Here is a 12,826-nt window from a genome sequence, read left to right as displayed (position 1 = left end):
GCAGTATGGAAATGTAAGCCGAATAAACCCTTTCCTCCCCAACTTGCTTCTTGGTCATGATGTTTGTGCAGGAATAGAAACCCTGACTAAGACAGTGATTATCAACTTGACAAGAACTAGAGGAACGGACAAAGTCTCCACCTGTCTAGAAGGGGGTATTATCTATATTAGGTTAACCTCTTGGCATGTGTGTAAAGAATTTTTTCCTAACTACAGTCACTGAGGTGGGGAGGCACACTCAGTGTGGTATCATCATGTTATACACTGAGTCTCGAACTAAATAAAAAGGAGAACTAGAACTAACTAGTACTCATCCGTCGCTCTGTTCTTCCTGACTGATAACACAATGCTCCAGGATCCTGCCGCCCTGACTTTTCCACTAAAATCTGTACCGTCAAACTGTGTGCCAATATATACCCTTCCTTTCATAAATTGCTTTGTCTAGTATTTTTATCACAGTAATAGCAAAAGTAAATAAGTAAATGATGTCTGTTACATGTTAACAGACATCATGTAAGCAGGGAATTTAAGAGCCTCTTGCTCTTATACACTCTACCATAACTGGGAGAACATGCCAGCCAACTCTGAGAACTATGGGTATATAGACCAGGTACACAACAGTAAACCACTCAGGTTTTATCAAGAGACTACCAGGTGGTTCACAGACATTGCCTGACATGTGACATGTGCTTGGTTGTTAAGAAAACAATAAATAATTAATATACTAAGGACTCATTGCCCCCGGCCACTGTCTTAGTTACTTTTCTATTGCTGTGAGGAGTTGCAATGAATAAGAAAACTTATAAACACAGCAGCCTTCACTGGCGCGGTTTGGAAGATTGAAGCCAACACATCTGGATTCGTTGCTACATCTTGGGCACCGAGTATCCCAATAATGACTCCAAACTTAGAAGATAAACGTCTGAGTTTCACGTGGTGGGAAAAGGAGCAAGCAGTAGGTTTCCCTCTCCCCTTTACTCTCCGATATACAAAACAAGGAAACGCGTGCAGTCTCCATCCCATTAGTGAACCTCACGGATCTCCAGAGACGTGGGACCAAAAAGTGCACCCAGGAAGTCGGTGACAGCGGCCAGGCTGGGAGTTAAGAAGCAAAAATAAAATAAAATAAAATAAAATAAAATAAAATAAAATAAAATAAAATAAAAGGGAAGGGGCAGGAAAGCAGAGCAGCACGCGGTGTTTCAGGCGGTCCCACATCAGACAGGCGAGCACAAGGATTTTCTGAGTTTCTGAGACCTCGCTCTGGCTCTCCCGCTCTCCATCCCCGCCAGAGTCTCTCCCTTTTTTGGTGGGACAGGAAGATGAAGCAAGGGGGCGCTTCTCGCCTGGCTCCCCACACAGGGCTGCGGAGAAGTGCGAGCCCCGGCGGCGCGCCTGCTACCTGCGAGGGGAGTGGCCACAGGCAGGGGAGGCGAGCGCTCGCCCTTACCTGTCGCAGAAGCTGCCACCGGACGGCCCCCTTGGGCGCCGAGACCAGCGAGCCCTGGCCGGCACTGCCCGTCGCGGGACGCTTGCCCGCCTCTGCCTCCGTCTCTGCAGCCCCAGCGGCCGCGACCTGCGACTCCATCTCCAGAGCCGACTGGACGCGGGGGTTGCCTCCACCACGGCTCTCCCCTGTCAGGACCTGCCAACTTCTTCCCTGTAAGGACCTGCGACGCCCGGCCTCTTGCCCACAGCTCTTCCGCGCACCCTCCCCGAATTCCGCATTTCCGGTATTAGCATCTCCCTGGCAACCAAAACAGCGGCGTCGCATCATTGCACCAGTTTTTTTCTGGTGGCCATCTTAAGTGAGGGCGAGCCGGCGTGGGAGGGGACGGCGGAATAGCGGCAGAGGGGACTTTCCTCGTCGTTTTCCTTTTTTTCTCACTTTGTCTCTTGCTCGCCAGAATACCAGAAAACCAAAATACAGGTGTCTCCTAAGATGAGTGAGTCCCGGAAGAGAAAAGCCCCACCACTGACCATAATAAAGATGGCGAAATGCGCTTCCCTAGCGGGCTGGGTTGGTGTTACGTAGACCGGCGTGCTGCAAACTCGCCCTGGGCGGCGCGAGGTAGGTTGTCTTTCTTGCGGGGTGCTGGAGGCTGCCTTCGGGTGGACAAGGCTGAGGTGACTGCAGCTCCGTCTTGAGAGCTTCGGTTTCTCGCTTTTGTCTTCTCTACCTTCGCTCGTCCAGCTGTCTTTCGATTTGCGTACGTATGGAAGGGTTGCCGGAGGGTCCCCTTTCCTAATTCCTCTTCCCACCTTCCAGCCATTCCTCACGTCCCTGGTCCCTTTTTGATCCCTGTCTCTTCTGTGCGTGCTAACCCGTACCATTCCCTCGCGTCCTGAGAATACGACGTGTTCGGGATGCACAGTTGCACCGGGATACGAGGAGGTGCTCCTGGAGCACCGGTTTGCTTACCCCCACCAGTCTCCCTATCCTTGCAGTGTCTTCTCAATGCAGATGGAGAATGAATGGGTTGAGGCTATGGGGACAGGTTAAGCGATTTAAAAGCATTTTTCTTCTAGGGTGCTGCTCCACCGTCCCATTATTTTGCTGCGACATAAGAGATTAAGGGGGGGGAGGGGGCGTCATAGCTGGTCGGATCTATGGCAAAACTGACGCAGTGTTTCTGTGCTACCAAGGAACGTGTTAGAGAAGATTTCTTTCATTTTACGCTCAACAGTGTTTAACATAGCTAAATTATTCCTATGCTAATAATATTAACGACCTTTTGTTGAGTGGTTACTATGTGTCAGGTACTTGGACTAAGTTCTTAACATAAATTGTTTGGTTTTATTACAAAACAACAACAGCAGAGAGTAAGTGCTATGGTTAATATCTGTTCTACAAGTGAAGAAATTGAATCCAGATGCAGTTAGCGTGCAAGGCCCAAGACCTAAACCTGGGTCTGTAGCCATGGAAGTTAAAATGATCTTTACCTTCCAGCAGAAACCAAAGATGACTTGACATTTTATTTGTGCATCTTACAGTTGTTTTTAATTAATTATCCTTTTATGGTTAAGTCCAATTGCTTATCTAGGAGGAGGAGCCAAATCAGTTGGGCGTTTCACTGAAACAAGTGAGTTGAGGAAATGTCTCTAGCTCCCCAGAGCTACCTTTGGGCCACCTGGACAATGAACGACTCTAGCTCAATCATCAAGTACACATGAAGCTTGAACTAGACAGCTAGGTAAAAACTATCTGGCGCCTAGCCTCACTCAACAAGTAGGAATCCCCCTTTTATGACGTCATTTAGGCTCTTTCCAATTTGTCTTTCACATACCAATGATATGCCCAGAATTATGTAAGATCTGAGTACCTGAGATTCCCATTAAGTTCATTTACTCATTTGCAAATTTTTATTTTGTTTGTTTTCTGTTTTTTGTTTTAGTTTGTCCATACGTTCTCCAGAGTCACTGCTGCTTAGCTTGACCCTAGAAAAACTGACTTTACAGATGACATGATTAAGTCACGCCTGCCAAGAAGTATGATCTGAATGAACTTAACTCATACAAGTTTTTAAATGTATTTAACCCAAGTTATCAGATGTCTACAGTTATTGGTAACCTAAGGGCCTCATGACGCCAAAGGGGAGGGATAAGATGTGGGGACCTCACATGCACTAAGATCCCATTACTGTATAATTATACGTATGAAATCATTCACGTGCTGGCAGCCCCTAAGGGAGCAAAAAAACCAGGGACTTTGCCACCATGCTGCAGACGACCAAATTATTTCTCCGAGCTTTGAAGTATAGTATTCCTCATCTTGGGAAATGCATGCAGAAGCAGAATTACTGTAACGTCGCTGATCCTTATTACAATAGAGTACGATTGAAAAAGTACCACCTAACCAAGTGTCTGCAGAATAAACCCAAGATATCAGGATTAGCAAGAAACATCCCAAGTCGGAGCTTCTCGTGTAAGGTATGGACTATTCAAGTTAATCTGTTTGTAGGCCATTAATACTAATTTTAGTTCATAAATAATGGGTAAGGTATCCATTACTAATTTTCTCAGTAATTCTAATTTGATTTTAAGATATATTTTAGGCTCAAATACCTGTAGTCAATATGAGTACAAAGGAATGTATGTGAACCTATTAAAGCTGAAATGCTTATAAAAATGCAGATTCATTGAAAACTGATTTGATCTCAAAATTTAATGCACCTGTAAATGTGTTTTAAAATATAGCTTTCCGAAATTACTAAAATATCAAATTATGCCTCTTAATAAACCTGATAATATGCTGCTTCTTGTATGAATCCCAGATTAGTAAACATCAATAAATGTCACATACTTGTGTATTATCTCTCTATACAAAGGAGTGAAAAGCTATCGTACATTTTGGACAACTTGTATTCCAAAAGAAAACACTGACTGTTGTTCTTCTGCCAGGCCCCAAACTGTGGGCTTGCACTGGGCCCCGATGAACTGGTTGCACCTGCATAGAGAGTAACCACGTGTTCCAGTTAGCCTGAGACAGGCCCAGTGTGCACCTGTTGTCCCTGTGTGACTATTAATAGTCCTCTCTCCTCTCAAAAGTGTCCCACTTAATCTGTCGTGTTGCATGGTCACCATACTTAACTTGAAATCCAGCTGTGTACCCTGCTTTGACAGATAGCCTCTCCTTTTTCATTCTGTTCCAGCGGCTCCTTCCACTACACTTGAGGTGCTAGAATTTACAGTATCTTAGCATTCTTTTATGATTTTAGTCATTTCATCATTATAATCTGTTTTGGTTTCCTTTAATTGTGGCAGTTATATATTCTTAGTTACCATTTTAGCCCCTCCCAGTGCAGAGCTCAGAGGCATTAGTCACAGTACTGTAATTCAGCTATCACCACCATTTCCAAAACCCTCTCATAGGCCTCCCCAAGGCATCCCCCACCTGTGTGTCTCCCTCAGCCCTGAGGCCTCCAGTCTGCTCCCTGTGTCCACGGATTTACCTATCCTGGTGTCTTGGGTGAGCGGAGGCACACAATACTTAACCTTTTCTTTGGTTTGTTTTCCTTTGCTGATGTTCTTAGGATTCCTCAGTGCCATAGCATGTATCATAACTTCTTCCCTCTCTATAGAGAGAACACTCTTTATATAATCTACATTCTGTTTACTCATCTATTGGTGAACACTCAAGTGTATTCTAATTATTCTTATTTTACCTAATCTTGTTTTGTTTTCAGTTTTTACTCAGTGCTGTTCTTAGCTAACTATTTGGTACATGTATGTCTTTTGGCTTTAGCTTTTCATGTTGGTCCTTTCCCTTCCTGGACTTGCAACATTTTAATCTTTTAAATTGCTTTCCTTTGGAAAGTTAGCTTGGCTCTATCATTCTTAACTGTACACACCTAGAAACTTTAAAGATTCCTTTGCTGTTTTATTTTTTGTCTTTTAATATAGACTTACCATACTGTATACTCGTAAAGTTTAAAGCTGTACCTACTGCTCTAAGCCTTTGAGTTGATTTATCTTGCATCATGAGTAGAACATTTTGTCATTTTGTCTTGGATTATAAATAGTAAAAGGAGTCGCCATCAGAGTAGCAGCTGTGAGATTGGCTCACACCCTAAGCCAAGAGGTTCTCTGAAGCCATTTGTCTCTGAGGCAACTGTTAATGTTGTCATAGATTCCTAGAAACTGCCCTGACAGCAACTACAAACAGAAGCTCTTTTAGGAACCTCTTCCCCTGACAAAGCAGCTCTGCTTCCTGCATTTTGTGTGTCAACTGTTCCTCCTATGACAAATAAAATTATCAAAACGGTGGGGTGTTTACTCATTTCTGCTCTGAGACCTGGGGAAGCTTTGTAAAAGATAATCCCGTAGCTATGAAAATACTCGGAGGACAAAAATGCATCTTTCTTTCTTTCGGCAGGTTCCTCTGAGTTCCAGATTTGTCCACTCTTATATGTAGTAAAGTAGAAGGCCTTTAATAGATCTACTTAAAGACCAACTACTTATATAAATTAACAGAAGAACAGAGAAGATATCATATGTAATAGAAATGATGGAAAGGAAGATAATTTGCCAGAACTAATAGGACTGTAAACTAGTCAGGGGTCTTCATTTTCTTCACTCAAAAATGCAAACCAAATCCACAGATTCAAACCTCACTGTGCCTTTGTTACCTTAGCAATTAACTATCATAGAACTTTAGGATCTTTCTGTACCAACTTCTGCACTCTATCCATCCTGGGACCTTGGTAAAGATGCAGATCCCTAGATCTTCTTAGGAGGCCATTCCTGTTGAAGTAGAATGGCTAGTGCTGAGGATTAAGGATCTAGTTTCTCATTGATTTTTTTTTAAATATTCATTTATTTATTTATTTATTTATTATATGTAAGTACACTGCAGCTGTCTTCAGACACTCCAGAAGAGGGCATCAGATTTTGTTACAGATGGTTGTGAGCCCCCATGTGGTTGCTGGGATTTGAACTCAGGACCTTTGGAAGAGCAGTCGGCGCTCTTAACCACTGAGCCATCTCACCAGCCCCTCTCATTGATTTTTGAGGCAAGATTTTATTGTTGAGTGAAACTATTATTCATGCAATTCTCTTGCCGTAGCCCCTCTAGGAACTGGAATTATAGACCTCACACCCAGCCAGAAGTCTAGTTTTTGGTGGTGGTGGTGGTGGTGGTGGTGGTGGTGGTGGTGGTGGTGGGTTTTTGTTTTGTCTTCTAAGTTCCTTTGGTAACTAAAATGCAAGGCCTGCCTGCTACTGACTATATCTATATTTAGAAAGTGGAGATTCTTGGTGATTAAGTGTCATTGACCTAACCCTGATTTGTTTGGTTGTAATGTTCTTTTCAGCCAGTATCTGAAATTACCATAGCATATTAACCGATCTGATCATGGGCTCCATTGCACTCAATGGGTGGTGTCAGAGCAGAGACCAGCTCCCCTTACCTTCCTTTCCTTCTTGCACTGTTCTTCCTACAAGGAAATAACTTCAGAAATAACTGATGATGACAATTTGAACAAGATACAGAAGATAAAGAATTTCACAATTTTATGTCTTTTTTGTCAATTTTGTGTCTTATGCCACAAATAAGTTGTGCATTTGATTGTTAATACCTTTCATAGTTAAAGTGGATTTATGTTGGGCCCTTTGGAAAGTGGTAAAAGGCACTTCTTTCTGCTCCTGAAAGAGTGGTAGTGCACATGAAACCTTAAGAGTTCAGCATGCCTGGGAATGGGAGTGTGGTTCATTTGATAGAGTGCTTGCCTAGTGTGCACAAGGCCCTGGAGCAACTCCTAGACCACAGACTGGGAGTGATAGATCATCTGTACTCCCAGCCCTCTAGAGATGGAGGGTCAGATGCTCGGGTCACCTTCCAATACACACCAATGTGAGCATAGCCTGAAAGTCACAAGACTCTGTCTAAAGAAAAGGAAAGGAAGAAAAACTTCACAGAAAGGCCAGCAGTATCCACAGGATTCAGGGAAACTGAATTCAGGGCTTCCCACTTGCTAAGAGAGAGTTTCAAGACAGAATTCTAGCCATATTCTGTTTTATCGTTTCCTATTCCAGGCAATATTAGAGGGTTACAAATTGCCTTACTCCAAATATCAGCTATATACATTATAAAAATGCAAGAACATGAATGAAAATAATGTGTCAAACTTTCATTATTTTGACTGCAAATAATTATTCAACAATTACAGCTCTGATTGAAGGTAGAAGTGGAGAGGCTAGTGAGCAGGCTCAGTGGGGTTGAGAGCTTGCTACCAGGACTTGGCACTGGGGTTCAGTTCTGTGTAGTGAAGGAGAGAACAACCCCTCCCCCCCCCAACGTAAAATAAATAAATAATATATAATAATGTTTAAAAGAAAATAGATCCCAAAAGATTAAGACTACCATAGGATCCTGAAAGATTAAGACTACCATAGCTGCTGTGATGGTTAATTAAATCTAATCCAAGTCATTAAAACATCCCCAAGATTTTTAAAGAATAGCTTTGTGAAAATAATTCTTTTCCATTTAGTCTGTTTTGATGAATTTTCTGTTTTATTTTGCTTACTTTTAGGTTGTAAACTTCTTACAATCTTATCTACATTTGTAGCTTACATTCTCAACATTGTTGTTAAGTGCCAGAGCCAGTGTTCTTGGACAGTAAACATGTATCAGCTGCAGGATCCTTACAAGGGACTTACTGCCATCTCTCTGAATTTGTCATTGGTGGCAAAGAGCTAAAGAATCAGACATCTTGACCAAAGTTCTTTTGTTTACACCAGGCAAAGCAGTGGAGTGTTGAATTATTAAACATTTTTATACTTTGGCAATTTTAGGCTGAGCCTTATCCAAGTGTGGGTGAATGATGATGTAGTTTCTCCTCCATCTCTACTTACCGTTAGGTTCCATTGTTTTTCCTTCCTATTTTATAATTAACTAACCCTTAAACAGAGAGGGAAGAGCTGGGTGGCAGCAGTGGCGCATGCCTTTAATCCCAGCACTCAGCAGGCAGGAGCAGGTGGGAGCAGGTGGACATTTTCTGTTAAAGCCTGGTCTACAGAGTGAGTTCTAGGACAGCCAGGGCTTCACAGAGAAACCGTGTGTCAAAAAGCTGAGAGACCTTGTCTTCTGAGCCATTATTCCACTTTCTTATCCAATAAATAGCTCTATTAATATTTGTGGAATTATATATCCCAACAACATAAGAAATGCAATAAACCAGGATAAGTGTTGTAATTATTCTCTGAATCAATAACCTATATCTATTAGTTAACTTTCCTCTCTGACATTTCTCTCCTTGTAGGTTGTATTTCAGTCTTTCCTGGGCCCCACCCCACCCCCCAAGGTTCATTTTGATTAAATATGTAAAAGTTGAAAGGATTCTCTTTCCTCCTTAACTGTATGTAGTGTTTCTGAACATAGCCAGGACTTCTTGGTGTGTCTAGAAATATCTTAAGGACTCATACAGTTATTACAATGCATCAAGTGTCTGCTTTCTTATGATGAGCTTAAGAAGGAATAAAATAAAACACATATTATAAAACACATTTTATAAATACCTAACCTTGTAACACGTGCATGAAAAGTGTAACGATCCTAAGAAGTGAAGAGTTTCCCATGGCTTTGGAAGGTTGTGACCATACCACCAAAATGTTTCTAGGATCTTCTGCCTATTAAGCCAGAAAGTGAAAAGTCCATTTCTGAAAACATGGATGCATTTGAAAAAGTGAGAACAAGACTGGAAACACAGCCACAGGAAGAGTACGAAGTCGTCAATGCGGAGGTAAGCTGCACCACGTTATCCAGGAGGACTGGCTGTGCGGGCAGTGGAGATGCGTGAAGCACCTCGCACTTCATAGGCAGAGCATCCCATCAAAATCAGCTCCTGCTTAGCCTTCCAAGCACGCTTAGCATCTTCAGCTGTCACAATGAAGAGAACAGGATCTTTAAAGTTCATCCTTAAGATAAAGCACCAAGCGTAGTAGGTGAATTCAGCTCTAGTGTAAATTTGTAGAAATTCCAAGGAGAGGTTCATACAAGATTATTCATTTCTTTGTTATTTCAAAAGTATTTACATGTTGAGTCTATGTTTTAATAAAATGAAGTTCACTTTAGTAAAGCTTAAGTACACAGTTAATCATTTTATAATTACCAGTCATAATTACCAGTCATAAACACTCAATTGAAATAAATTGAACAAAAAGATTGAAAACTTTTTAGTAAAACTGGAAAAACACCCCACAGATTATTAGTGAAAATCACATACATAGTAAAATACAAATAGCGGTGACAATCCAGATTCAAATAATGCTGTAATATAATGTCTTATGCCACCTGAAACCAGGTTAGCTGCGTTTAATATGTGTTAGACAAGAACTCTGTTCATATGTATGTATAGTTAATATTTATTTTATTGATCTCACTGTCACACCATAGTATATTTTGTATTCAATCAAGTTGGTACTGCACGGTTGATGACGACAGTTATTTTAAAGGAAAGGATACTAGAATGTTGGTTGGCATTTTAGGTTATCCAGAGTTTTCTTCTCTATCATTTTAGATTATCTTAATGATGCTGCTTGATATTGTTAATTGAGTCTCACTAAACAGATCTTAGATGAACATCATAGATTTTGTTATGCAATTATGTATCAGAAATTGCCAACAGCTTAGGAAAGCTGTTTCTTGCTACCTGTGTTGTAAAACTGATCCGTTTCATCGTTTATTCACGTACCTCAGTAGATCAACCCTATGGTAGGTGTCATCCCTTCGTCTGAAGTAGTCAAACCGTTAAATAATTAAATTATTATCAAATAAGTCCTGTTTTCTCCTTCTTGTCAGATTAAACATGGCGGCTTTGTTTATTATCAAGAAGGCTGCTGCTTGGTTCGTTCCAAGGATGAAGAAGGTAAACTACGGGTCTTCTTCACTGATGGCCTGGCCTTCAGGTTTCAGTGTGTGACAGGAGGCTTGAGAGTAGTTGCTCAAAGATACTAGAATAGATGGTTAGAGATTATTTCTAAATTGTTTGTTTGTTTGTTTGTTTTTGGTTTTTAGTTTTTGGCTTTTTTCGAGAAAGGGTTTCTCTGTGTAGCCNTGGCTGTCCTGGAACTCACTCTGTAGACCAGGCTGGCCTCGAACTCATATTTCTAAATTTTTGAACTGAGTGGATTTTAGTATCTGGGTTGACTTAAGTTAACAACCCATGTTCAAGAGCTTTGACATGGAGAGTGGACATGGGTCCAGCATGTTATGAGTGTGTTCTATGTCTCAGTGCTGTAGTGGACATGGGTCCAGCATGTTGTGAGTATGTTCTATGTCTTGGTGCTGTGCTAGGCACTTCGCATATGTTACGTGTGTCAGGTATATTCTTTTTATGAGTTCTGTAAACACTAGGCCAGTGGTTCCAAACCTGTGGGTTGCCACTCCTTGGAAACCTCTAACTCCTAAAGTATTTATTTACATTATGATTCATAACAGTTGCAAAATTACAGTTATGAAGTAGCAACGAAAATAATTTTATGGTTGCGGCAGGGTCACCACAACCTGAAGAACTGTATTAGAGGGCCACAGTTGAGAAACACTGTCCTAGACTATGACTGTAGCTCATAGGTTGATACGTAGAATAATGTTGAAGAAAACACTTTTTAATAATGATTGTAGAAAGACATCAGTCTAATACCTCAGAGAATGTCAATTTAAAATGTTAAGCATAGTTTAAAACGATTTACAAGTGTAAGTTGAGGAGTTCTTTCTTCCCTACCTTCCTTTATGCAGCCGACAGTGATAATTATGAAGTTTTATTCAACCTGGAAGAACTTAAATTGGATCAGCCCTTCATCGATTGTATCAGAGTTGCTCCTGATGAAAAATATGTGGCTGCCAAGATAAGGACGGAGGATTCTGAGACATCCACCTTAATAGTTGTGAAGCTCAGTGATCACCCTGTAATGGAAGCATCTCTCCCAAATGTGTCCAGTTTTGGTAAGCCGCCAAGTCGTCTGTAAAAAGGCAGCCGAGGCGCTGCTCACAGCGGTCCTTTCTCTCTGCACTCCACAGCTTCCTATGGAGTCCGTATTACAAAAATACTCCCTCCTTTAATTATCTAAGTGGGTTCATGGGGGACTGAAGAGATGGCTCAGTGGCTGAGAGCATGTGTGTCACTCTTGTAGAGAACCCATGGACAGTTTGCAGTGTCCATGTTGGGCAACCTAGAACCACCTATAGCTCCTAACTCCTAAAGGATCCAACAGAGACCCACATGGAGACACACCATGTCCTAGTTAGGGTTTTACTGCTATGAGCAGACACCATGACCAAGGCAACTCCTATAAGGACATTTAATTGGGGCTGGCTTACAGGTTCAGAAGGTCAGCCCATTATCATCAAGGCAGAAGCATGGCAGCATCCAGGCAGGCACGGTACAGGCAGAGCTGAGAGTTCTACATCTTCATCTGAAGGCTGCTAGTGACTTCCAGGCAGCTAGGATGAGGGTCTTAAAGTCCACATCCACAGTGCCATACTTCCAAATAGTGCCACTCCCTGGGCCAAGCTTGTACAAAGCATCACACACCGCATACAAAATTAAAAATACAAAATAAATATTTCATGAGCTGTCAAGAGCCATTGTGGGTAAAAACACTTTCCACACAAACCTGACTTCAACCCCAGAACTCATGGCGAGAGGAGACAGCTGCTTCCTGGAAGTGGCTTCACACCCGCACTGGGACAGACACAGACATGCACTACAGCACAGACATGCATGACATTCCCACACACTTTGTACACACACTGATAATAAGTAAAACATTTTAAATAAAGTAGTGCTCATGTTTTTAAACCACTTCTAATCTAAGTCCTACGTGTATATTCTGCTATATAGTAATTCTTAGCCAGTTTAGTATGCAGACTGAAGTTTTATAGATGTTTTACTTGTTGATATTATATTCAACCTTGAATTTGGATTATTTTTTATTGTTGTTTTTATTTTATTTTTATATTTATTTTTATTGTGGAGATCTAATATAGGACATGTCTCAAAATCACTCCTAGAAACTGGAACATGTTGAGCTGACATTTACCAATAGAAACTGACATTTTTAGTATTGATCCAGCTTTATATAGCCCTGACTTATAGTGACGGTCAGCCAGGTGCTGAAAGGAAGGACCCTGTTAAATGCTCTTGGTAGTTTGAGCCATCTTTGTCCCAGGAAGCAGACATTGAGCACAGAGTAGGAGAGAGAGCAATCAGTGTCTCTACAGAGTTAAGCAGCCACCTCCCCAAAAGCAAACAGGACTGTACCCGTCCTCCCCAAAAGCAAACAGGACTGTACCCGTCCTCCCCAAAAGCAAACAGGACTGTACCCGTCC

The 12,826-nt window shown here is 41.7% G+C and overlaps 2 protein-coding genes across 6 annotated transcripts in view; one reads left to right on the top strand and one right to left on the bottom strand.

Moving 5' to 3' along the window:
- Positions 1 to 1,756, bottom strand: part of Camkmt (calmodulin-lysine N-methyltransferase) — a 365,448-nt gene extending 363,692 nt beyond the window's left edge. For 2 of the 3 annotated variants that reach the window (XM_029531344.1, XM_029531345.1), the window contains exon 1: positions 1,451 to 1,699. In XM_029531344.1, coding sequence (XP_029387204.1) covers positions 1,451 to 1,588 — 138 coding nt within the window. In that variant the 5' untranslated portion in view covers positions 1,589 to 1,699. Of the gene's footprint in view, positions 1 to 1,450 lie in introns of all 3 variants that reach the window. The other variant, XM_021218032.2, reaches the window with a different exon arrangement.
- Positions 1,757 to 2,054: 298 nt separating this feature from the next.
- Positions 2,055 to 12,826, top strand: part of Prepl (prolyl endopeptidase like) — a 28,326-nt gene continuing 17,554 nt past the window's right edge. The window contains exons 1-5 of one of the 3 annotated variants that reach the window (XM_029531171.1): positions 2,055 to 2,210; positions 3,831 to 3,930; positions 9,117 to 9,239; positions 10,298 to 10,364; positions 11,234 to 11,440. In XM_029531171.1, the coding sequence (XP_029387031.1) occupies positions 9,165 to 9,239; positions 10,298 to 10,364; positions 11,234 to 11,440 (349 nt within the window). In that variant the 5' untranslated portion in view covers positions 2,055 to 2,210; positions 3,831 to 3,930; positions 9,117 to 9,164. Of the gene's footprint in view, positions 2,211 to 3,395; positions 3,931 to 9,116; positions 9,240 to 10,297; positions 10,365 to 11,233; positions 11,441 to 12,826 lie in introns of all 3 variants that reach the window. The other 2 variants (XM_021217512.2, XM_029531172.1) reach the window with 2 other exon arrangements.

This window comes from Mus pahari, chromosome 18 (assembly GCF_900095145.1).
Source record: "Mus pahari chromosome 18, PAHARI_EIJ_v1.1, whole genome shotgun sequence".
Classification (NCBI taxonomy): Eukaryota; Metazoa; Chordata; class Mammalia; order Rodentia; family Muridae; genus Mus; species Mus pahari.
The sequence above is the reverse complement of the archived record's forward strand: the minus strand, read 5'-3'. Positions and strand labels throughout refer to the sequence as shown.